This window comes from Petaurus breviceps, unplaced genomic scaffold (assembly GCF_028583685.1).
Source record: "Petaurus breviceps papuanus isolate PSGF00001 unplaced genomic scaffold, PetGlider_PUasm1.0 90845, whole genome shotgun sequence".
Lineage (NCBI taxonomy): Eukaryota > Metazoa > Chordata > Mammalia > Diprotodontia > Petauridae > Petaurus > Petaurus breviceps.
Window position 1 is genome coordinate 12815653 of NW_027187359.1, and position 27435 is coordinate 12843087.

Sequence of the window (27435 nt, forward strand, 5' to 3'; positions counted from 1 at the left end):
CTAATTGCAAGGCCATGGAGTTTGGATTTTATTTGGTTGGCACAGGCAATATGGTATAATTGACAGGGATGAATTTGGGGTGAGGAAGATTTGGGTTCAAGTCTCCTCTCAGACACTTACTGTCTGTGTGACCCTAAGCAAGACTCTTAATATCTCTAGGTCTAAGATTTTTATGTAAAATAAGGGGGTTGAATTTGATCACCTTGATATACCTTTCCATCTCTAAATCTGTTAAGCTATTTTCCATGATCATATAATTTTTTTCAGGTGTTACAAACACTTGGCTCCTGGTCTAGCCTAGTGACCAAAGCTTCATTCTTGGATGAGGTTCTAGTGGCTGAGGCTCCGGTGCTAGCCAGCGTTCTGGTTCTGGTGATGAGGGTCTTATTCTATGGCCACTCGATGATTATAGAGGGCTGAAGTTTGTTGAACTTCCTCACCATTCCCAGTGAGCAAAATCTCCCAAACTGGTTTCACAGTGAGGAAGCATTGTTGATTTATTTACTCTCTGTAACTGTAACTGAAACTTTTGGGGAAGGTCCTGGTGACAAGAGTATTCTTAAATGATTACAAAGGGCTGAGATCCGTCTGGATGCAATTTAAGAAATAGCCTAGTATTTTCAATAATCTCAAATTTCATCATAAGCATATAGCTCTTTAAAACTGACAGTATCCCTGTGGTGCTGGGTAGAAATTACCTATCATCATGTTCTCAGGACAATCAGACCTTTAAGCAGCCCATCGAGCAATGGGAAGAACATAGTGGGTGTAAGCAGGTTGCTTTACATTGCTGACTGTGACTTACCTACACGAGTGATGAAAGAACTATGATTCTCTTTTCATTGGAGCCTGCTAAGCCTGGTAGTACCATTGATACATATTCCCTTTTAACTCTTTCCGGTAAAAAATGGGAATAGCAGAGCTTAGGTTCTTAATGGCAATATAATTATTTATATCATTAAACATTTAGAGAAAAACAAATGATGTAAGAGACATCATTGAGGATATTCATTCTTGGAAAACAAGGTCTGGATCATATAACACAAGTGAGAACAGCAGATGCACTGAGAGTTTCATTGGTATCCCAAGACATTCAAAGAATTCCAGGAAATTCTCCAGCAATTTGGATTGGACTTTCATGAAGTGTTGGCAGAATATGTAGAAAGGAATTGCATAGGATGAGAAGACATGCTTGGGAAGTGATTGACTTTATCAGTTGGAGTTTTTACATCTATGAGATCATTGGCCCATTTTAGTATGGAAGTATATACATAGAGGAAAGGTGACTAAGGGTGCTGACAGCAGAAATTAATGAAGTTAGAGGGATGGAGGGAGGAGATTAGACAAAGGGAAAATCAATAGGAAATATTGACTTAGCTGGGACAGGAAGTGAGGGAGAAGGGAGAGTCATGGATGACTTGTCCATGGGCTGAAATAATAGATACCACTGTTTTAACTATTATCCCTCTTCTAGTCTAGCAATTAGAATGCAAAAGACAGTTCTATGGATCTATGGAGTGAGCAATTAATGCATGCCTCAGCTCTTCTTAGCTCTGACAAGTTCCTTTTTTGGAGCTCCACTTCCTTATCTCTAAAATGGGGTACCATGTACCATGGTACATATGTACCATGAACTGTGTACATAGATAATATAGATAATTACAGGTATCTTTCCAGATATGAGATGCTATATAAATCTGTGTTTTCATTACTCTGAACAAGTCAATAGGGATGAAGAGATAGGATTAGCAGTTGATGTCTTGGACCTTTACTGGTGTATTAGAAGGACTGCAAAACTTAGTAACCTGAAAACTGGAACTAAGAAATTCTGTGAGCATCTGGACCGATGGGTCTTCTTTTTTCATGAGCTGTTGCCATAGCAGAGGATTTAGACCTCATTTTTGTATAGTTCCTGTGAACTTGTATCCTGGATTTCATACATACTTAGCAAACAAAAGTCAACCCAATATGAAAACTGCAGGATATGGGGGTGTGTAAATGAAGCCAGACACCTAAAAGCTTATACGTAAAAGGATCAGCTTACACATAACCTGATATATTTAATCATATGGCTGAAAGGTTATTGTTATAGTGTTTTTTTAATTTGTTCATTCATGCATACTTTTGTGTGTAGTGGGAATGTAAATTTTTAAGATCTTCCCTGCCCCTAGGCTAGAGTGCACCTGGAGCCTGGGGTGGGAGGCTTGTTTTTCAGTAGATACTTCTTGATTGGCCGGTGAGTCAATAAGGTTGTTACATTCTCTGAGCCAGGAGAAGGCTATATAAGCCCTGATGTGAGGCTTTGTTTTGGGGTTCACTTTGAGAAGTGTTCTGTGATTTGATATGGATTCTGGGAAGCCGTTGTGCAGAGCCCCCCGGCTTTGAAAAACCCAGATGTTGAAACCCAGATGTTGATTGGGTATGGATGTAATGGTTGGACAGTTTGGAAAGCTGTCTACTTGTTCTGTTTCTGTCTTGATAATTCTGTCTGTATATTCTGAAGTTCGGGGTGCTGACCTCTTTCCCCTGAACTAGGTAAACGATATATGTTTGACTGATTAAAGTAAGCTTGTTAACCCATTTTGAGTTGCTTTCCTTTATCAAAGCAGATCCAAGAACCTATGTTGGCAGACACCCTGAGGACACTTGGGGTGCTTGCCGCTACATCGTGCTGTGGTGGAAAAGAGTTCTGAGCTTAGAGTCAGGAAGCTTGGGTTCAAAATGTGACCTCCCAGATTACTATATGTGTGACCATGGGCTCTGAACTTCAGTTTGCTTGTCTGTAAAATGGGGCTAAAATACGGGGATTACCTATCTATCTTACATGGTGGTTGTGAGCCTATGGCTTTATAAAGCATTACATGCAGAGGAGTTATTATTGAATTAAATTCAACTCAGTAGCACAGTGTCTGATGTAGCAGGTGCTTAATAAGTGCTTTATAATTGATTGATCCATAGAGCTTACATAGCAATAGGATAATTGGTATGTAATCAGCTGACAAAGACATTGTATTTTCTGAATTTAGATGACCTCTGTGAGGCCAGTTTCTATTTCTCTTGTCTTCTCCCTGCTTTGTGTTATGAAAGGAAGAGGTAGCCATATTTCCTGTAGCAGGTATCTATGGTCCTCATCCACAAGCATGGTACAGTAGAAAGACTTCTGAATATAGAGTCCAGGGCCCTGAGTTCAAATCCTGTCTCTGCCAGTTCACTATCTGAACTCAAACTAGTCACTTAGACCACCTGGGTCTCAGTTTCCTCATCTGAAATAAAAGCAGTTAGACTAGATGACTTCTGCCCTTCCTACCAGCTTTAGAACTCTGATTTTATGATCCAGCTATTTACTAGGAATGAGATATGAGCATGTTGATAAGGATTAAGCCTCAAAGTACCTGGATGGTCCAGGGCCCCATCTACTAAACTCAATAGTATATTTGTCAAATCCTTTAACTCCTCTATCCTGCTCTTTGTTTCCCCCATCCCCCTTAGAATTCTAGAATCTCAGAGTTGGAAAGTAGCTTACACATGATCTCATTTAGCTTCCGCACAACACAAGAATCCCCTCTACCATACTCCCAAGAAACTGTCATTCAGTTTCTGATTAAACATTTTCAGTGATGGGAACCTAAAGAGGCAACCTGTGCCATTCCCGAGGTACCACCAATTGTGAGGAAATGTTCCTCCGTGGAGCCCTGAAGCAAGCCTTCTTGAAAATAAGGAAGAACATTCTTCTTCATTACAGAAAACAAACTGAATTGAAATGATTGTTGTGGGAGACTGGTGGTGGTGGGAGCTGAGTGCTTTTATTATGTGAAAGGTGTCTCCTGAGTGTGTCTAATCCCCCTCTATCTTGGTTTGAGGCTAGTGTAAAGCAAAGTCTGAGCTCAGCCTAGCTTCAGTCCACTAAGAAGCAGCAGTTCATGCTTTACTTTGGGACACCTAACTGGTCCAGTGGATAGAGGGCTTGAACCTCTAATTAGGAAAGCCTGAGTTCGAGTCTAGTATCAGATGTTTCCTACCTGTGTGATCCTGGACAAATCACTTACCATCTGTCAGTCTTAGTTTTCTCATTGGTAAAATGGTTATAATAACAACACTTACATTGTAGAATCGTTATGAGGATCATATGAGCCAATATTTGTAGAATGTTATATAATGTTGTTATCATTATTATTTTAAATTACTATTCACATACTTTCTCTTGGAAGCTCAGTTCATAATACTGCATCCTACAGAAAGCTTTTCCCATCCCTCCTAGTTCTTACTACTATTGCCTCTTCAAATTACTGTGTGAATATTGATCTGTTTACAATTTTTATTCCTCCAGCTTTTACTTCTCATGTGGAGGGGACTGGACAGCCTGATTGTGTGAGAGTTATGATGACATGTAATGGAAGTACCTTGCAGAGACTTTGAGAATTAGTACACAGGTGACTGGTCACCACATAGTTCTTTGACTGGCCTCAAAGGTATTCAAAAGTACCCTAATAAACCTCTTCGCCCCTATTGGTGGGATCTTTTGGCAGATCTCTGACCTTGATTTTATGCCTTTGCTTATGGCATCTAATGAGAAGCAATGCTGTTAGTGGAGAGGCCATGGACTCTCTCCCTCTGAGGCCAACGTAAGGCCCCATGAAGATCGACCTCTGTCTTTTGTCTTTCATTTTTTATTTTAGGTGAAGTATATTAATCTGGAGGTTCTGACTATGTGAGTTTCAAAATATCAAGAGAGTGAGCTCCTGGGAATCTGAGCATTGAGTCTTCCTACCTTCCCAGGATCCTAGGATCCCAGTATCCCAGTATACAGGAATACAGAAGTTGAGTTTATGTGGCATTTTGCAGCCCAGCAATGATGTTTTGAGGTACGAGGACCTCATGGAGGACTCAACAGATAGCAATACTATATTTGTATATGAACTTGGCAGGACCAAGTCTATTAAGAAACTGCCAAATCTGAGCCCATTCTCCTCAGGAACGGGACCAAAGTGGTATAGGGGGCCCTCAAAATGTCATGGGGAAAATATTTGTGCTTTTGGTATTATTCTTTTTCAAAGTAAATATCCCTTTTTAAAAGCTAATTGGCATTAAGTGGTTAAATGGAACTGGCCTTATCCACTCAATGGCAGCTAACAGTGAGAGGAACAAAACCAGTGGAGGCTTGAGTCATTTGCCTTAGAGAAGAGACTTGCCACCCCCTGAGAGTACCTGTAGAAACCCAAGGGGGATATATATGTGGCTGGCACTGATATGGTGGGCTAGGGTATCACTACAAAGCAAGTACCTTGAGGGAGGGCCTATTTTAAAGCTGAATTTGTATTCCTACAGTCTAGCACATTGGCTTGCCCATAGCATTTAGGGGCCTAACACATAGCAAAGACTTAATGAATGCTTATTGATTTGACTTGCTGAGTAGGAGGTTAATGAATATTTTTTTGGATTAGATTTTATTGGTGATCAATCAACATTTTCTTGTTGATCTTTTGACTATAGACACATAATCCATTCCTGGACAGCAATAGTGTAGTGGAAAGATGACTGGTCCTGGAGTGAACAGAGACCTGGATTGGAATCCTACCTTGGACACTATGACCATGAGCAAGTCATTTAAACCGTCTTAGCTTGATTTTGGGAATAATTATATCTGTATACCTACCTAGCAGGGTTGTTGTGGAACTTAAATGAGACAATATACTTTAGAAATCTCAAAACACTATATGGATCTCTGTTATCTTTATTACTATTGTACTAAGTTCCAGCTGAGTAAGACTTTCCAGGTCCTATGCTTCACAGGGTCTCAGAGTCATCTCCAGGCATTAGGAAGCATTCCAGTAGGAGTGTAGTAGAGGCTATGGGTGTTATGGCCAGAGTCTGAAAAAGTACTGACAGGAGACAAAGGATCTGCAATTAATCTTACGTCTAGCACTTAGTATCTGTGTGACTTTGGACAAATGTCTTAACCTCTCTTGGCTTTATCTTTCTCATCTATGAAATGAGGGGGTTAGATTAGATGATATCTAGCATCCATTCTATTCCTTTTTTTTTTTTTTTAGGCAACCGGGGTTCAGTGACTTGCCCAGGTCACACAGCTAGTAAGGTTCTGAGGACAGAACTGAACTCAGATCATCTTGACTCCAAGGCTGATGCTCTGTCCACTGTACCACCTAGCTGCCCTTTCTATTCTTTTTTTTAAGTCAGTCAGGGATAAGTGACTTGCTCAAGGTCACACAGCTAGTTAGTATGTCTAAACCTGTGATCCTACACACAGGAAAATCAGGAGGTGATCTAGCTTCAGAGGAATGAAAAGGTAAGATGATAAGTTCATATTGGACCTGTGAGATATTGACAAAACACCAGAGTGGAGTGTCTCAGATCCCAATGGTGGGTAGGGGAAAGAGCACTGGAGACCTGGGGTCAAATCCCAGATCTGGCACTAACTAGCCTATGACCTTGACCAAGTCCTTTCTTCTCTCTTGGTCTTAGTTTGCTTATCTTCAAGGAAGATACCTTTTAATTTTCTGTTGCTATGACTGTAGCAAAAACAATCAAGCATGTAAGTTTGAAATCAAAATGTGGGGTGTCACAAAAGAGAAGAATGTGTAAACTGAGCAATGCCTGGATGGATTGTAATGTAAGAGTCACCTCTTATGTAAAGCCTGCACATTTTCTCAGCAGTGATGCTGGGAACTGTTAGGAAATGGTTCAAGGTATGTAGTTCTGTAAAACAGAATATGTCACCTGACACTTTTTAAAAGGACAAACACAAGCATGTCAGAGTCTCCAAAAAGGATTCCAACCGCTGGGCAAAGAACACAAGAAGCTTGTGCCTGAAGAGGAGAAATCGCAAGAGCTTCCTTTGATGTCTAACCCGCCTCCAGCTTGGGTCCCTGATTAGACTTAATAGGAGACTTTGGTCTTGCATCATCAATTTCTCCACCCACCACGTGGGGAATATATTTCAGGGCTATTCCAAGGTTTACTTGTCTGTTAAGTGACTCTATAACCCTGCCAAAATAGAAATGTTATAAACTGTTCAATGCTATAAATATGATCTTGCCTCTCTGGCTCAGCACCTCTGTGAGAAAATAGTCTTGAAGTGTGAAAATAGTAAGGAAAAATATAGCTATATCTGTATATCTATACACACATGCACACATAATGTGTATATGTTTATATGTATATGTATGTATATACATATATCTGAGAGAAAGAGAAAGTCCCAGAGTTTTAATATAATTCAAAGTTTTAATAGTTAAAACTTCATTAAGACTATTGGAACACCATATGTGTGTGTATAGACGTACATATATACACACACACCTTCTTCATATCAAATGGAGATGTTCTCAGTGTTAGCTTTTCCCCAAGGGGGCATATCCATGGGAATCTTTGTTGTGAACTTATTGTTACTATATTAAACTGAGCCACAAAAGCAAAAAACTTGCATCTAATTTAAGCAAGTCCAAATTCATGGCCACATGGAATAATTGAAGGTGATCCCCATCATTCTTTAAACAGAAAAGACCTTAACTCTCTGACTAAAAGAATGAGGAGGACTGGTTGTTTCAGATCTTCAGCTTGAAAGCTTAGTTCCTCCCCTCCCCCACTCAGGAGAGGGGAAACTGCTTTAATTATAGGGTACCTAGTTTGGTTCTGTGTGTAACTCAGGTTGCCTATCCACTTCAACACGTCTCTCTCCAGGGAACAGTACTACCAATTTTGTAACCTTTCCTAAATCCCTCAAGGGAGTCAGTCAATCAACAAACATTTTTAAAGTGACTACTATGTACTAAATTCTGCATAGGACCATCCTGCGTTTAGGAAAACCATGTTTTTAGTTACATAATCTCAGAATTGGAAGAGACTTTCTGGACATTGTCGTATGGTGGAAAGGCCTTGGATTTGGAATCAGAAAACCCAGGTGTGAAACTTAACCTTGGGATTACCTATATGACTTTGGTCAAGTCACTTAACCTCTCTTTGTTTCTGTTTTTCCATATGTCAGAAAGTAGGACTTTTTGAAGAGTTAGTCCTCTTTCAGTTCTAAATCTATGATTCCATGGTATAAGAGGAATCGCTACTATCATACCTGACAACTAATCTTTTAGCCTTCACTTAAAGGCCTACACCAGGGGTAGAGAACCTAGTACCTCCAAAGGTATCCCATTCCTCTTTTGGACAGCTGTAGTGACTGGGAAGCTTTTTCATATGTCCAGCTTGAACCTGTCTTATTGCAGCTTCTACTCACCACTACTAATTCTGGACACTGGGACTTAACAGAACAAGTCTAATCCCTCTTTCATGTGAGGACCCTTAAGATCCTTGAAGTCAATTATTATGTTCCCCAAAATCTTTTCCTCTGTAGGCTGAACGCCCCCAGTTCCTTCAACTCATCCTCATGTAACATCACCATCTTTTTCATCCTTCTTTGTACTTTCTTGCTTAATCTTCTTATCAAAATGACTCAAACTTACCTTTGGTCTCCTCCACTCAGGGCTTAGAATAGGTTTTTCATTCATGAGTCTCTGCCCTATGGCACTGTCATTGGCCGGGAACATGTCATCTTCAAATAGTCTGCCATTCCTTAAACAGTGATTCTTCAAGGAGGTGAAGTCCTGGTTCTTGAATTGTACAATGCTGCCCAAGTTGTTGGGATTGCTTGGCCTCATCTGGTTAGACAACATGGCTTCTTCAAAGAGGAACCCCTTTTTCTGGTAAGAAAGAAAGAATTTTGAGGAGAGTGAGTCACCTATTCTTTCATGATCTCTTCTGGCTTATTCCATGCATATGGAAGTGTTCATATAACACTGTCCTTACCATGCGAAGAAGACATTGTGAACCCAGAGAAGTGGGTATGTTGGGGAACTGAGATACTTTTACAAGGATAACCCAAATTGCCATATATATTCTTTTGCTCAGAGATGTCACATTCTCTCAATTAGAGCTTCCTCCTTTTCTCTTTCCCTATTCTCTCAACCAAGGGAATACTGATTGGATGAATGACTGGATTCAGAGTTTCCCGCAAAGGAACAGAACTCTGACCCTAATGGCAAGTGGCTCTCATCAGATGAACTAACCAGTTTCAATAGAGAAACATCCATTCAATCAATTATGCTACGAACATTTATTAGGCCCCTACTTTGTCCAAAACACAATGCTAGACGCTGTATGTACAAAGTTGAATAACATATGGCTCCTACCTTCAGGGAAATTACAATTTAAGGTATGTGTATCAATCCTTGTAATACAAAATATAGAAAGTATATAAAAATAGGTTATTGATAAAGTTCCTGAAGAGTTTGGGGTGGGGGGAAGAATGACTTTGTTTTGAAAGTAATCAGGAAAGAATTCTTAGAAGAGACTGGAATTTGTGTTTGCTCATGTCTTAAAGGATAGGAAAGATTTCAATTAGCTATATTAAATATGGGGATAGGATAAGGAAGGAATATAGGTGTAGAGAATGATATGAGCAAAGGCATGGAGGAAAGTACTTTGGTTTGGGGGGATATAGACTACATTAGTCTGCAAAGGTAGGCTATCCTGATATTGTGGAGGACTTTGAAGGGCAGGCTAAGGAGTTTGGATTTTATTTGGTAAAAAATGGAAAGGCATTAAAGAATCCTAAACATGGTCAGAACTATAGTGTAGGAAAACTAATCTAATAGTGTTGAGCAGGATTGGAGGAAGGAGAGATTAAATTTGGGAAGACCAGTGAGGAAATGATTTCATTAGAAAAATGACAGACTGAACTAGGATGATGGTCCTGGGAGTGGAAAGGCAACCTAGACATTGTATATGTGGACTCTATAGGATTTTCTTGTAGTATGTAGTGTATAAGAGGAAAGGAGGAGGCAACATTCTCCAGTAGCTACTACTGTCTGGTGCTAGAGAAGGTGGAAAAGACAGAGACAAACACTCCTGTCAGGAATACCAGTGAGAAGGGCAGAGCAGAACAGAGCTTTACTCTGTTGTCCAGAAATGCATTCTGTTTGTACCTATCCCGTTTCAGCTTTTCTATCTTTCTGTGCCACACAGAGAGCTGTCAGAGAACATCCTAGCTCCTCATTCTCTCAGGATGGCTTCTGAAAGATTCCAGCACCACCCTTTAATCATGCAGCAAGAGAAGACAATGTGTGTTTTTCCCTTTGTCTTTTTATTTTTGCTTTCCCTGTTTATGTGAGACCAAAAAAAAAAGAGTGAAGAGTATTTGCCCAAGGCCTGTGGAAGACAAATATCTGAGATCACCGCCTCAAGGAAAGGCCTTGAAAAGAAGGCATGCATGCTACTCCATACTGAATTTTTAAAGCCACTGTGGATTTGCAGCAGCTTTATTTATGTCCCAGGGCATGGCATGGTGTTGTGGAAAGAAGGCTAGACCTGGAGTCAAAAACATCTAAGTTTAAATCCCATTTCTGATGCTCTGTGTGACCTTGGGTAAAGTCAGTCACTTAACTTTGCTGCGGCCCAGTTTCCCCTCTAAAAATTGGGATAATGATATAGGGACTACCTACTTCACAACTTTATGAAAAGGCTCAATAATTTATGGAAAACAATTTGCAAAGTCCAACTATTCCAATCCAGTATGGCCTAGATAGTGGCTACAGAGTTGTCCTTAGAACCAGACCATTTCAAACTGGTTCAAATGGGTCAAAACCAGTTCAAACTGTTTAAAATAAGTTTGGACCAGTTCATACTGGTTCAGATGATATGAACCTGTTTAGACTGGTTTGAACTGATTTAGAGTGGTGTGAACCAGTTTAGAGACAGGTTTAAACTGATGGTTTAGACCTATCTTAACCAGTTTAGACCAATTTCAACTTATCTGAGCCAATTTTGACTGGTTTAAACATATTTTCACTGATTTAGATGGGTTTGGAGTGGTTTAGACTGATTTGAACAGGTTTAAACTGGTCCTGAGTGGTTTTGACTGGTTTGAACCTGTTTTGAATGGTTTGAACTAGTTTGAACTGGTTATATGCCTTCAACCAGTTTTGACTCATCTGAACTGCTTTAGACCTTTTTAAACTGCTTTCAACAGGTTTTGACAGGTTTGAATCAGTTTCAACCAATTGGATTTGTTTTAACTGTTTTGTTTTTTATTGCATTTGAGGCCAAAACCTTAATTGAGGTAATTTTTACAGTTTCAAACACATTGCTCTCTTTATTGTGGGAAATTCTTAGGGAACAGAATACTATCAGAGAGCAGGGAATTCTAAAATATGGTTAGGAGAACCTGTTTCTAGTAGTTCACAGGTGGATTATAGGGGATAAGAATGGAAGCAGGAGGTAAACTTCATTACTAACTGGTGCTTCTGAGTTACAGTAAAATTCATTTTCACACTCAGCCTTCAGTTAATCAGTTAGCACTTGTTAAATTTCTACTGGATAATTTATCAATAAAACGATTAGTTATTCGACTTATAGTTATGTGACCTTTCCTTCCACAATAGAAACACTTTTGAAATGCTTTTGTATGTCAGGCAGGGATTGATGAACAAAATGGAAACATTCTTAAACTGACCTAGGAACAAATAAATCCTAATTCAATTTCTAACTGGTCTTTTGGAGTGGCCAAAAATCCCTCCCATAGACCAAGTAAGTAGGTATCAATTAATTTCCATTGACAGGGTGACTTGATCTCTAAGAATTAAAGGTACAAGACAGAGAATTTCCCTCATCAGCTCTGCTGTCTATGATTGGGATCACAGAGCTAACCTGCTTCGAGGTAGATTCTATCTCCATCTGAGATCTTAGACAAGTGGCTGCTATTACCACACCCCCCAAAATCAGTTTGGCTTTTACTTGTGGGGAGGTACATTATTTGAGACCAGATCCTGGGACCTCTTATTTAGACTCAGCCATATATGGGGCAAATACCACATCATGGAAGCCTGAGGCCATAGGTTTCCATTGAGTTTCTTGGAATCACAGATGTCTGGAACCAGTCAGCATCCAGTAACCCTAGCTTTATAGGTGTTCCAGCTGCCCAGGAAGAGCCTAGACCTAACTAGCCGTAGGTAAGCATTGAACATAGTTATGAGCCAATCATCTCCCAATCACATTCCAGGAAATGGGCACACAGCCACCACAAAGCTAAGGCACCAAGCCATTCCTAAGGCAAATTCAGCACCTGGACTCTTGGCTCTTTCCCCGCTTGCCTGTATCAATATAGCAAGGCAGCCCTGCTCAGGAGGTGCTGATTCCAAATCAACCCTTCAGGTTCAGCTACCTTTGAATGTTTTATTATCTTCCCCAGCTTCCCTGCACATACCAGCAATCCCATTTGGTCATTAGAGTCCCACCCAGACAGATTCTTTCTTACTGTGGCCAAAATCCTAGACCTCAGTGATTACCTGTTCACTGTCACTTAAGTTGGATCTCCCATTGACTATGACCCTAGTCAGGCCTGGCTAGCCATGTGCCCTCCAGTTTAAGGTAGAGAGCTTTTGCTATCTATTCTAATTCTGGCTCCCTCTGGTTGCTCCAATTCATCTTGCCAGCCAACCAACCAACAGCCCCCTGGATTCAGAAATACTGGTATCTTATAGCAAAACTTCACAGTTTGAAAAGTTACAGAAGTGATTTCTGAGACTACACTGGCACTAGCAAATCCACTGACAACCCACAGGATCCTCCTTGTGAGCCTCCTAGCTAGCCCCCCTCAACAGTCCCAGTACTCTAAGAGTTAACAGAACAGCCAAGGTCCGGAGGCAGGGAGAGTTAGTAACTTTTCCAGTGCTCAGTGCCCAGGATGCCTGGCCTTAGGCAACTCTAAGCTGAAGAAAAATGCCAACCTGCATTGATAGAGTTTCCTTACAATGGACTTAGTTTCCAAGATCAATGAAATCACAGATCTAGTCTAGTCCAGTCCTCATCGCCTATTATTACACGGTGCTATACACAGAAAAAGCAGAGAATATAGGTAAACAGGATTAGTAAGACATGTAGTCCTCACAGGAACACTGAGAAAATAGGTTTAAAAAATAAATCAATAGCAAGTACTTGTCATTGAAGAGCTGCTTAAACTAATGACTCAGGTTCCAGGGTGGAACTTGGAATTTATGGTGTATAATTGGGAATTTCCTTCAAACTTTGCTATTTAATTAATTTAATTTAATTACTTCTTTACCTTTGTTTTCACATCTATAAAATGAACTTGATTCTTGCCTTTAAATGAGAAGATGAACCCCTGACTACTCTGATGACATTAGCCCTTCTGAATGCTGCTGTGGTTGTAGCAGCTACATTCTAGGACATCTAGGCATCAAGAGTATACCATGTTATGGATTTGGGTTTTTTGGGGGGTAGGGGCTGTTCACATGTGGGCTAAAAAGAGAATGCAAGACATAAATGGTAGCATCAGCACTAAGACCTATGTATAGTAGATTTAATGAATGAACAAATGAGTGACGAATACTAAATGAAATAAATGAAAATAATTTCTAAAATAAAAACTAATAAATGAACACATAAGTGAATGAATTGGTATTCCCTGATTTTCCCCACCCAATAGGGAGCATGAAAGATTTTACCTAGACACAAGGCAAGAGGTAATTCCTTTTCATGCTGTCATGATGAATTGACCATAAATTTATTTGATCTAATTTCAACTGAGCCCTCACTGCAGGAAGGCAATCATTCTTCTATCTCTTCCTTATTAATTCTCCAACCTACTTCCTATAAGGATTCTTCCAAATCTCTTCTTTTTCAGGTCTCCCATACTAGCCCCTCCTCCTTTCTTAGCAGAGGACCTAAGCTTATACTTTACTGAAAAAAACAAACAAACACCAGAGATCATTTTCTGTGACCTTCGTCTTATGTCCTCTGTATTTTAAAAACTCTTGATGTTCTCTCTCATACTTTCTTTACTCCCATCTCTGATGAAGAGGCGGTCCTTCTCCTCACCAAGTCTAACTCCTCTATATGTACCCTTGATGTCATATCTTCCTATTTCCCCCAGGAAATTGCTTCCACAATTATTTCATCCTCTACCCCCACAAAACCCCACAAATCTTTAATTTTTTTTATTGATCGCTTCTCTGGTGTCTACAGATGTACCCAGGCTTCTCCTATGCCCCAAACAAAAACAAACCACAATAACAACAACAGCAAAAACACTTTCTCTGGACCCTATGAAACATCAAGGTCTCATGCTATATAGCTCATTTCTTTTTCTCAGAAAGGCTCCTAGAAGAAGTGCCCTTTCATTGTCTCCACTTCATTTCCGCCCACTCACTTCTTTTCTTTTCTCTTTTTCTTTGGAGGGGAGAAGGTAGGGCAACTGGAGTTAAGTGACTTGCTCAAGGTCACATGGCTAGTTTTTGTGTTAAGTGTCTGAGGTCGGATTTGAACTCAGGTCCTCCTGACTCCAGGGCCGGTGCTCTATTCACTGCACCACCTAGCCGCCCCAACAGTGTTTTTCTTAATCCTCGTTCTTTTTAACCTTTTTGCAGCATTTGATAATGTTTGCCACCCTCTTCTGGTTATTCACTCCTTCCTGGGTCTTTGTGAGAGTGCTGTCATGGTTCTCCTCCCAACTGCCTGGATTACTGCTTCTCAGTCTTCTTTGCTGTATTATCTTCCATTTAGCCTCAGCCCCAACTGTGCATGTAGCCCTCATTCATCCTGAGACCTCTTCTCTCTTTCTGCATATGTGTGTGTATGATATATGTTTCTTAGTGATATCATTAAGTTCTATGAGCTCAGTTATTATTTTTATGAAAATGACATCCAGATTTGTATATTCTCCCATCATTCTCACTTGCTCTCTATTCCTAAATCACCATCTTTTCGATATTTTGAACTGGATGACTCATTGATGTCTCAAAAGCAAAATATACAAAACACAATTCATTATCTTTCCCCATGACTCTCCATAATTCCTAACTTCTTGTTTTCTGTCAAGTGAATTATCAAACTTTCAGTCATCTAGAGTTTCGACTTTTGAGTCATTCTCATCTTCTCTTTTTCCCTCACTTCAGATATCCAGTCAAATAGGCAAACCTTATGGATTCAGTCTTCACATTCCCTGTATCTGTTCTCTTCTCTCTATTCACTTGGCTACTACCATAATAATAACTAGCACTTATGTTGTGCTTTAAGGTGTCCAAAAAGTGTTACAAATATTATCCCATCTTATTCTCACCATCACCCTGAGAGGCAGATGTTATTAATACCCCTATTTTATTATGAAAATGTTAAAATTTAAGATAAAAAAAACTAGGACAAAGAGGGGGAAAGTAACTTGACTAGAGTCACCCTGCTAATAAGTGTCTGAGACTAGATTTGAACTCATATTTTCCTAACTCCAAATTCAACACAGCATTCACTGCACCAGCTAGCTGCCCTGTTCAGACTCTTATCACCTTTTACTAGGACTTTTGCAAAAACATACTAGTTTGTCTCCCTGCCTTCAGTCTCTCTCCTTCTCTAATCTATCCTCTGTCCAAATGCTGAAGTAATATTCTTAAAACACAGAACTATGACACTCCCCTGCTAGATGGAAGGGAACAAGCATTTTTTTTTTAAAGCATTTACCATGTGCCAGACACTGTGCTAAGTGCTTTGCATTTTTAATTTAATTTGATGTTCACAACTCTGGAGGGAGGTGATATTATTGTACTCATTTTACATTTGAGAAAATTGAGGCAGAAGAGAAAGTTACTTGCCAGGGTCACATTGGTAGTAAGTGTCTGAGACTGGATGTGAACTAAAGTCTTCCTGACTCTAAGCCTAGTTCTCTATCCACTGAGCTACCTACTTGCCTAATTTTATTCTGCTGTCTTCCTATTACTTCTAGGATCAAATACAAATTACTCTGTCTTTTAAAACCAACCATAACCTGGCTGCCATCTACCCTTTCAATTTTATTATAACTCTCAATTATACAGAAAATAGTCAAGTCATACTGACCTTCTATCTCTATGACTTGACATAGGCTATATTCCACACACTGAATTCATACCTTCAAATCCCCAGGTTCCTTCAAAGCTCAGCTCAGGTCAAGTGCCATCTCCTATATGAGTTCTTCCTGATCCCCCACCTCTGTAGCTGCTAATAGCTCATTCCCTCCAAATCACCTCCAAATTAAACATTCATATTCACATACACTGCATTTCCTTTTATAGAATATAAGTTCTATGAGTGCACAGATTGTTTATTTTTTTTGTCTCTGTGTCTCTAGTGCCTAATGCAGTGCCTGCCAGATGGTAGCCTTAAATAATTTATTAAATAAATACTTGCATGATCAATTTTCCTTCACCCTCCCACCTTTTCCCCAGCATAATCTCATGTTGGCACTCCAAGTGGACTTATATTAATCAATGAATGAATTAACTATTTATTAAGTGCTTACTGGATGCAAAGCACCGCACTAAGCAATGGGGATTCAAAGACAAAAATAAACTATCTGGAAAGTAAGGCAGTCCCTGCTCCCAAGGAGTTCACATTCTAATGGGGGAGACAACAATTGGAATGCTTCAGGTGCAAGTAAGATGGAAAGGTCTCATGTTCCTTAGAGTACGGCTGCAAAGCAGGTGGTAATGCCTTTTCTGTAGTGTCATTTCCATTATATATATGTGTGTGTGTATATATACACATATATACATGTATATGTGTGTGTGTATATATATATGTATATCAATTTCTGATGTTAAAATATTTTTGGTGACAAGTTCTTCTTTGGATCTTCAGTTGCAGTGGCTAAAACACCTGTAGGGGCTGTTACCAGGCTGCATCTCCACAGGGTCTACTTCCCACAATAAAAACTGAGGGCACTGGGCTGGAAGCACCAATTTTTTTTCTAAGACTTTCGGACTCAGAATCCTGGATTTATTCATCAACTTCTTAGAGGAGATTGTGGTCAAGGTAGTATTAGTGGTTTGACTTGCCTGGTGCAAATTAAGGTATTCCCTTGGCTGCCTCCTGTATATGTGGCCATTGGTGATGGGGATGACTGATGCCCCCCCCTACCCTTTTTATAGAAATTGCTTCCCTGGAGGATGACTGTAAGGGCTGGGCTGGAAGCAGGACTGGTGGTCTTGGAGATACTGCCTCCCAGGGCTCCCATTCCCATGTGCCCTTGGGTGGTATCTGGTTAGCACTTGTTGTTAGTTGAGATGAGGAAGGTAGATTCTCTTCTTCACAATAATTTCTCCCTTTGATGATGGCTGCTGGGGTTGGACTGGAAGCAGGTTTGGTGGTTTGGATGGGTACTGCTTTTCCCAAGGCACTTATACTCAAAGTCTTTGGCTGTTTGGTGGTCAAGGTGTTGGCTTGACTTGCTAGGTCCACATACTGCCTCTTCTCTCTTTGTCAGGGTTCCTTGCCTCCTCAGTTAGGCTGGCTTGCCTGTCCTTTCTGTGACAGTTGGTTGGCAGTTGATAAGGATGTCTGGCATTTTCTCCACAGATGATGGCTGTGAAAACTGGACTGAAAGCAATACCAGTGATCTGGGTGATGTCTACTCAGTTAGCTTGTAATTATATAGCACTTTAAGATTCACTAAGCATTTTGCACATGCTAACTCGTTTGAGTTAAAAAATGAAGGCATGTTTTATTTCATCCCAAAGGAAAGAACTAGTATTACTCTGTGGAGATGCATTGAGAGGCAGATTTTGGCTCAATAAAAATAAAAATAAAAAATGCCAACTTTCAAACAATTAGAGCTGCTCAAACATGAAACATGCTGCCTTTTAAAGTGGTCAGTGAGCTTCTGCTAATTGAAGTGTTCTGGAGTAGGTTAGATCTGACAATGATTATCATAAAAGGACAATTATCATGAAACTAATGGGGCTTTGGTCCATGGTGTCAACATTCAATGGGTCACATTTCCACCACAGAAAGGTACGTTTCTTCCCAATGGCAAGTGTTTCTTCATCTTGCCTTAAGGTCCTCTACCATCTTATGCCACCCTGTGTCCCATTACCAAGCTAACCTCTCTCATGACATGGCTGCATCCACAATGTTACACATGCACCCCACCAGCATTCACACACATATATCCACTACTGCTTTTGCTCTAGGTGAAAAAATTCCTAGTTAGAGCTCTGGATAGTTGCTGAGGTCTCTTCTAAATTTGACTTTCTATAATATGTTTCTGCATAGGATTCTAAATATTTAATGGTCCTAGCACTTTATTTTCAGAATCAGAATGCACAGGGATCTCTTTAAGCCAAGATTTAAATCTGCAGCTATGGTCTGTTGCCTCCTTAAAAAGACAGGTAAACTGGGGTTGCCAGCACATAACTTTCAGTCCCAGACCTCCCTGACTGTCAAATGAACTGGGTCTATCACATCAATAGCAGTAGTCACTTCTGTTCTCTTCTGTTCACCTCTCTGTTCTCCCCTCTTCTCCTCTCCTCTCCTCTCCTCTCCTCTCCTCTGCTCTCCTTTTTTGTCCTCTCCTTTCCTCTTTCTCCTCTTCTTTAAACCCAATGACTAAACAAGAAGAAAAGCTAGACCATGCCCAGCTCGAGAGAAATATTCATTGTTCTCTCTTGACTGGTGTTTTTCAGTACAATGGAAATAAATCTAATGTAATGTAGTGGAACACAACAAGGGGATGGTTTTCCCCTTAACAAATACTCATTTGAAATGGTGCCCGAGCTCTGTTCAAGGAGCGATCTGTTTCCCACAACAGTGTTCCAGCAAAACCGATTACTAATTCCACAACTCAAATTAAAACTAACAGAGCTTGAAGGCTGGGGCTGACACACTCTCAGGGCTGACAGGGAACAAGGAAGGACAGGGTGGGGGTGGGGGGAAATGCACACCCGCATGTGTGTGTGTGTTTAATTACATTGTTTAACACATCGAGAATAATTTAGCCACCAGAGTGGAGAAAATAAAGGCACTTAACTGCTCTCTGGTGAAAAAGCTCTGCAGGAGCTAGCTGCCTCAGGCTGCATGAAGCCCCATACACTTACAGGGTCTCCCACAGGAAGAAAGGAGGCATGAGGGGAGGAAGACCATGCAGCATTGGAGTGTAAAGAGTATTGGCTTTGGAGTCAGGAGGCCTGGGTTCAACTCTTACATGGTCTTGTGCGAATCCTTTCTCCACATCTGGGACCAAATTTGCTCATCTCTAAAATGTTGGGGTCACCTCTCTATTAAAAACAATTATGGGAGCACTTTTTGTTGTCACAAAGAATTAGAAACAAAGTAAATGCCCATTGATTGAAGAACGATTAAACGTATTGTGGAGTGTGAATATGATGGAACATTCTTGTGCTTACAGGAAAATATAAATGTAAAGAGTTCAGAGAAATGTGGAAAGACCTATGTGAATTGATACAGTGAAGAAGCTAGCACTAGGAAGGCTATATACACAATGAATGCAACAATGCAAATAGAAACAACAACCAGAAAACACTTGAAACCGGATGCTGTGTGATTATAATGGCCAAGATTGGAGTTGAAGAAGTAATGAGGAACTTCACTTTCTTCCCTTCACTGGAGAGCTATAGATACATGGATGTGAAATATTACATATTCTGTCACATTCAGTTGATGTGCAGAACTGCTTTCTGCAAAGCAGGGGGAGAGACATTTGAAAACTAAAGTAACATAAAATGAAAAACATCAAAGCAAATTAAGTTTTTAAAAGAAATAACCTTCTAGAAGTAATTTTTATTGTCTTAGATTTCCAGTGCTGTAGCAGGTGAGAGAAAAAGGGAAAATGCCAAATATATATGTATTGTTGTGTAAGCACTTGGGAAGAAATTGTGTTAGAGCTTTGAGGATGAGAACATGAGAACTTAAGAGATTTTGATGAAATTCAAATTTAAGACTTCTAATCCAATTCCATTTCAAAGGATCTTTCTAGCAACTCCCTACACTTAGAAACAAATTCACCACTCTTTATCAAGAGAATTCAAGTTTTTCCTGTATCCCCAAAATACTTATCACAAAGAATGACTATGCCTATAGATATTAATGAGATTTCCTAGAAATAATATGAGGATGTCTATTAACTATGGAATGGCTGAATACACTGTAGGATATTCATGCAATGTAATATTACTGTGCAATAACATACTGAATATAAAAAATTTAGAGAAACATGAGAAAACTTTTATAAATTGATGAAAACTGAAGTAAACAGAACCAAGAGAACAACATACACAATGACTACACTAATGTGAACAATAAGATCACTAGGATGAAGTCAACTTGAGTAATTATAATGATTGATCATGGTCCTGGCAGAAGAGATAACAAAATATATGACCCACAGTCTCTGAAGTACAGTGGAAAACCATGCTGGAATTGGAGTCAAAAGGGGTTCATATCCCTAGCCAAAGACAAAATAGCCAAGTAACACTGGGCAAATCCCTTCATCTGGATGGATTGTAGACTACTCATCTGTAAATAGAGGGATAGGAGTAGATAACTTCAGGAGACCCTTCCAATTCCAAATTTATTGTCTTATAGGCAGAAAAATGGGGGACTACAACCACAGCATTTTGCATATGTTGCTATACTGTCAGTTTTACATATGTTGTTGCATTGGTGGTTTTTTTTAAACAATTTTTCTTTGTTATAAGAAAGGGTTCAATTCTGGGAGGAGTGATATCTGGCAATGACTATGACGTGATAAGAAAGGGGATGAATACATTTGAGAGAAAGAGAGTAGAAAAAGAAAGAGAGGAGAGAGAGAAGATGAAAGGAGAGGAGAGGGGAGGAGAGAAAAGGGGAGGGAAGGGGAGGAGAGGAGAAGAGAGGTCCCATACTTATAAAGAGACAGACAAGCACAGATATAGAAAGAAAGATAGAGATATATGGAAACAGAGAAAAGAGACAGAGGTGGGGGAAGGGGGGACAGAAGACAAGACTATGGTATGCTCACTTTTTATATGGGGTAATGGAAATTCAGAGAAGGGAAGCCACTTGTCTGAAACCAAATAAAGTGAGTCAGTTATAGCAGTGGGAATAGAGCCCAGATAGAATATTCCAAGTGCCTCTCAGTTCCAGTAGACAAACCCAAAAACAATAAATCCTACCCTTTGCTAAAGAAGCCATCATGTTCTGCTCCAAAGGGAACAGTTTAGGCTTGTATTTCTTATCCTTTGAGATTGGACCAGTTCTATTAGTCCTAATCAGAGGGAAAATCGAAGGGAAACCCTTGCTTCTGCTTCTGATGATGCTTTCTGACTTGGTACAATGTAAATAACTATGTAGCCCAACTACCAATTGTCTGATAATAACTACATGTAACTGCCAAGGATAGTAGCTTTCTTGGTGCCAGAACATGGCCAGTGTGGGTGTCAATGTTTCACAGGTATAAAGATAGGAGAAATCCTAGTCTTTTCCCTTCCTCCATCTTCCCTTCCCTCCCTTCATATGAGAAATTGCTTCTACCTTGACTCTATAAACAAATGAAGTTCAGAAGCCTTGGATGATATTTTACCTTGAACACTATTTTGTTCTACTGGAGAGTATGATGTTTTGTGTCTACTTAATGATTCTGTTAAACAGATTGAGAAGAAGCATGTCATAGTGATAGACAGCTGGCCTTGAAATCAAAAAGACCTGAGTTCAAGTCTTGCTTCTGAAACATACTGGGATAAACAACTTCTCCATGGCCGAAGCAAGTCTAGAAGACTCTTAGTTGCAGGGTAATTAGTACTCTACACCCATAAAAGGAGTTTCTTCACTAATAACACTATACCAAAGACATAGCAGGTCCATTCCAAAAAATAATTGAATAGACAACTGTGGGTATTGGATGACCTTGTTGAACAGAGCTTGAATAACATAGTAGATAGACTTGGAATCTGGAAGTCCTGGAATAAAGTCCTACCTTATTAATCATATGACCCTGGGTTTTACCTCTCTGAGCTCTGGAAATTTCTCCAAGACTATCCATGAAGTCAGAGTGGACTGTAGTCTGTGGCAGGAATTTCCAGAACAATAAAATCACAGATTTATGACTAGACAGAGAAAACCCTAATTCTAGCAAAGCTGGGTTAATGAGAAATAGTTATTACTTTAAATTTACTTTAGGCTTGTTGTGTTTAAATATTCACAAAGCCATAAAAACTAAGTGATGGTCCATAGGCATACATACCCACCCCTATGCTCTAATAAGACATTCTACATCAATGGATGTAGAATGAGGTCTGGACAAGTGTAGCGGTAAGCACCCCAAGCGTCCTCAGGGTTTGCTGCCAATACAGGTTCTTGGATCTGCTTTGATAAAGGAAAGCAACTCAAAATGGGTTAACAAGCTTACTTTAATCAGTCAAATATGTATCGTTTACCTAGTTCAGGGGAAAGAGGTCAGCACCCTGAACTTCAAAGTATACAGGCAGAATTATCAAGACAGAAACAGATCAAGTAGACAGCTTTCCAAACTGTCCAGCCATTACATCCATACCCAATCAACATCTGGGTTTCAACATCTGGGTTTTTCAAAGCCGGGGGGGGGCCTCCAGACAATGGCTTCCCAGAATCCATATCAAATCACAGAACACTTCTCAAAGTGAGCCCCCAAAACAAAGCCTCAAATCAGGGCTTATATAGCCTTCTCCTGGCTCAGAGAATGTAACAACCTTTTGGACCCACTGGCCAATCAAAAAGTATCTACTGAAAAACAAGCCTCCCACCCCAGGCTCCAGGTGCACTTTAGCCTAGGGGCAGGGAAGATCTTTAAAATTTACATTCCCATTACAACAAGCTCTCAGGATACTGTGAATCAAGCCTGGGTCTCTGGGGGAAGAAAACCTGCCATATCATTAGTAGACCTATCATTAGAAGTTATTTAACTTCTAAATTGACATTTTCCCATATCCATAAAGTAGGAATTTATTCATTCAATACTCATTTGTTAAATGACCACTATGTGTGACATGTTGTGATAGGTGATAAGTTACTGCTACTTTATGATTTAGGAGGCATACTGGGATAGTGGAAATCCTGGCACTAGAGTCACCAAAATCTAGGTTAAAATCTCACCTGTGATTCCTACTACTTATGTAACCTTAGGTAATTCATTTAGACTATATGATCCTCAGTTTCCTCATCTATAAAATAAGGAGATTAGATGGCTTCAAGGTTCCTTGCAGATCTAAATTTAAGTACTTGAGGAAAAAATTATTAATCTCAGGAAATTTAGAAATTCTGAACTTCTAGTGAATTAAATTAACCCTGAATTCAATATGAGAAGAGCCAAAATTGTAATGCTGCCCCTTAAGATGTAGGAGATCAGACATTTCTTTTAATCTGGGTTCCTTTGTCTCCTGAAAGTCTAACTAGAATAAGCAAGAAATGAATATTTTAAAAATACTAATTTTTGTTTATATTTATAAATACATATATATATTTATAAAATAACAAATTCCCCAGAGATGAATTTTATAAAAAAAATAAAATGACCATTTTATCCCTCAAAGACTTCTGATATATTCTTGCTCTGATGTCACTAATGTATATAGTGGATCTCTAGAGTCAGAGACCCCTACCTGCTGTCTGGGAAATCCAGGGATGTGAGTAATGAGATTCTGGATCAGGGGCAAATCACACTGTGTCACTTTCCCCCCCCCCTTCTACTCTACTTCTTCCTAAAAAAATATTTATTATTAGTTTACAACATTCAGTTCCACAAGTTTTTGAGTTCCAAATTTTCTCCCCTACCTACCCACTCCCCCTGATGGCAGCATGCAATCATATATAGGTTCTATATATACCTTCACATTAAACATTAGTCAAGTTGTCTGTTCAATTTCTAAAACACAGTATTCCTGAATGCTCAGAAGAATTTAAGTTGGGGCTTGTTGTGGTTGTTCAGTCATTTCAGTCATGTCCAAATCTTCATGACTCCATTGGGCATTCTCTTGGCAAAGATACTAGAGTGGTTTGCCATTTCCTTTTCCTGTTCATTTTACAAATGAGGAATTCAGACAAACAGGGTTAAGTGACTTGTCCAGAGTCACACAGCTAGTAAGGGTCTGAAGTTGGATTTGAACTCAGCATGTCTTCCTGACTCCAGGCCCAGCACTCTATCCACTACATCACCTAGTTGCCTTTTAGCACCATAACTTATGAAATTAACCAAACAGTTATTAAACACTATGTACCAGGCACTGTGCTAGATGCAGAGGATATAAGGATGAAAATGAAATAATATTTGCCTTCATGGAATTCGTGTTCTATTGGAAAAAACAATAGTAGCCAATCAGATAACAAGAATTTACTCTTACAATTAATTTCCAATTTACAAGCACCTATTCACTATGTTCCAGACATTTTTAGTACCCACTAAGTCAATTTTGAAAATGGTCTAGTATTTCTAGGTCAGTGTTCCTCCCTGATCTTGTGATCTTCTCTACTCCCATAAATTGGAAAGCTAAAATATATTAGGGATCCACTGAGTGGGCATCGGAAGACAATATTATTGTAGAATTCAAAATTGTCCTAGTAAGTGATTATACAGTAGAGTCTTATAGAAGAGAACATTCATTCAACACAGTTGTTGAAAAAAATTCCCCTGGTGCTTTTTGCTTTTTCAGCAATCAAGATACTAACCCCACAACCTTGGCACCCTTCCCCAAAAGTAATTACATTTGACCCATTCTTTGGGCAGTTTCTACAAAATATGAAATGCTTTTTTAAAATTATTTATTTACTTTTAGTTTACAACATTCAATTCCACAGTCCCTTGAGTTTCAAATCCCCCACCCCCATGGCGGCATGCAATCAAATAAAGGATCTACAAATGCCTTCACATTAAACATTAGTCAAGTTGTAAAGAAGGATTATGATCAATGGAGTGAACAATGAGAAAGAAGAAATGAAACAAAAAAGAGAGAGAGCAAGTAGTTTGCTTTGATCTGCATTCAAACTCTGTAGTTCTTTCACTAGATGTCGATAACCCTTTCCATCATGAGTCTTTTGGAGTTGTCTTATAACCTTGCATTGCTGAGAGGAGCCCAGTCTATCAAAGTTAATCATCAAACATATGATGTGTCTGTGATTGTGTACAAAGTTCTCCTGGTTCTGCTTTTCTCACTCAGTATCAGTTTATATGTCTTTTCAGGTTATTATGATGTCTGTCTGCTCCTCATTTCTTATAGCACTATAGTATTCCATTATATTCATATACCACTACTTGTTTGGCCATTCCCCAGTTGATGGGCATACCCTTGATTTCCAATTCTTTGCACCACAAAAAGAGCTGCTATTAATATTTTTGTACAAATGGGTCCTTTTCCTACTTCTATGATCTCTTTGGGATACAGCCCTAGAAGTGGTATAACTGGGTCAAAGGTTATGCATTTATTTATAATCCTTTGGGTATAGTTCCAGATTGCTTTCCAGAATGATTTAATCAGTTCACAACTCCACCAACAATGCATTAGTGTTCCAATTTTTCCACATCCTCTCTAGCATTTATCATTTTCCTGTTTTGTCATCTTAGCCAATATGACTGGTGAGATGTCATACTTCAGAGTTGTTTTGATTTGCATTTCTCTAATCAGTAGTGATTTAGAGCATCTTTTCATATGCTTATAGATATCTTTAATTTTTTCCTCTGAAAACTGGCTGTTCATATCTTTTGATCATTTGTCAATTGGGGAATGACTTGTATTCTTATAGATTTGACTCAGTTCTCTGTATATTTTAGAAATGAGGCCTTTATCAAAGACACTGGTTGTAAAAATTCTTTCCCAATTTTCCACTTCCCTCTTAATCTTGGTTACATCGATTTTATTTGTACAGAAACTTTTCAATTTAATGTAATCAAAATTATCTATTTTGCATTTTATAATGCTCTCTAACTCTTTTTTGGTCATAAAATCTTCCCTTCTCCATAAATCTGACTATTGCTTGCTCTCCCAGATTGCTTAAAGTATCAGCCTTTATACCTAGTTTGTGCACCCATTTAGACTTTATTTTGGTATACAGTATAAGATATTGGTCTATGCCCAGTTTCTGCCATACTGTTTCCCAATTTTCCCAGCAGTTTTTGTCAAATAGTGAGTTCTTATCCCAAAAGCTGGGGTCTTTGGATTTATCAAATAGTAGATTACTATAGTAATTGACTGCTGTGTCTCATGCACCTAATCTATTCCACTGTTCCACTACTGTATTCCTCAGTCAGTACCAAGTAGTTTTGAGGACTGCTGCTTTATAATACAGATTAAAATCTAGTATGACTAGGCTACCTTCCCTGGCATTTCTTTTCATTAATTCCCTTGATATTCTGGACCTTTTGTTCTCCCAAATGAATTTTGTTACTATTTTTTCTAGCTCTGTAAAATAGTTTTTTGGTAGATTGATTAGTATGGCACTAAATATGTAAATTAATTTAAGTAAAATTGTTATTTTTATTTTATTAGCTCAACCTAACCATGAGAAACTGATGTTTTTCCAATTAGTTAGACCTGACTTTATTTGTGTGAAAAGTGTTTTGTAATTGTGTTCATATAGGTCCTGGGCTTGTTTTGACAGGTAGATTCCCAAATATTTTATAATGTCTACAGTAACTTTAAATGGAATTTCTCTTTCTATTTCTTGCTGTTGGATTTCATTAGAAATATATAAGAATGCCAAGGATTTATGTTGATTTATTTTATATCCTGCAACTTTGCTAAATTTATTCATTATCTCAAGTAGTTTTTTTTACTTGATTCTGTAAGTATATCATCATGTCATCTGCAAAGAATGATAGCCTAGTCTTTTCTTTGCCTAATTTGATTCCTTCAATTTCTTTTTCTTCTGTTATTGCTACTGCTAACAAATTTAGTAAGAGGGGTGATAGTGGACATCCTTGTTTCACCCCCAATCTTATTGGAAATGTTTCTAGCTTATCTCCATTATGTATAATACTTGCTGATAGTTTTAGATAGATGCTACTTATTATTTTAAGGAAGACTCCATTTATTGCTATACTTTCTAGTTTTTTTTAATAGGAATGGGTGTTGTATTTTGTCAAAAGTCTTTTCTGCATCTATTGAGATAATCATATCTTTCCTACTAGTTTTGATATGATCAATTATACTGATAGGTTTCCTAATATTGAAACCTCCTTGCATTCCTGGAATAAATCCTACCCAACCAAAGTGTATTAATCTCATAATAAGCTGCTGTAGTCTTTTTGCTAATATTTTATTTAAAAATTTTTCATCTATATTCATAAGAGAAATTGGTCTAAAATGTTCTTTCTCTGTTTTGTCTCTTCTCAATTTAGATATCAGTACCATATTTGTGTCATAAAAAAAATTGGTAGGACTCCTCCAATTTTCACAAATAGTTTGTAAAGTATTGGGATCAATTATTCTTTAAATGTTTGATAGAATTTGCTAGTAAATCCATTGGGCCCTAGAGATTTTTTCCTAGGGAGTTCATTGATAGCTTGTTCAATTTCTTTTTCTGAGATGGGGTTATTTAAGTAATTTACTTTCTCTTCAGTTAATCTGGGCAATTTATATTTTTGTA

The 27435-nt window shown here is 38.8% G+C and overlaps 1 protein-coding gene across 1 annotated transcript in view; it reads right to left on the minus strand.

Annotated features, from left to right (window-relative positions):
* The window catches only part of CAPN13 (calpain 13), a 189081-nt gene that overhangs the window by 99082 nt on the left and 62564 nt on the right, over positions 1–27435 (minus strand). The window contains exons 3-4 of the mRNA XM_069071813.1: positions 21829–21886; positions 8472–8708 (exon numbers count right to left, since the gene is read on the minus strand). Of these exons, the coding sequence (XP_068927914.1) occupies positions 8472–8708; positions 21829–21886 (295 nt within the window). The remainder of the gene's footprint in view (positions 1–8471; positions 8709–21828; positions 21887–27435) is intronic.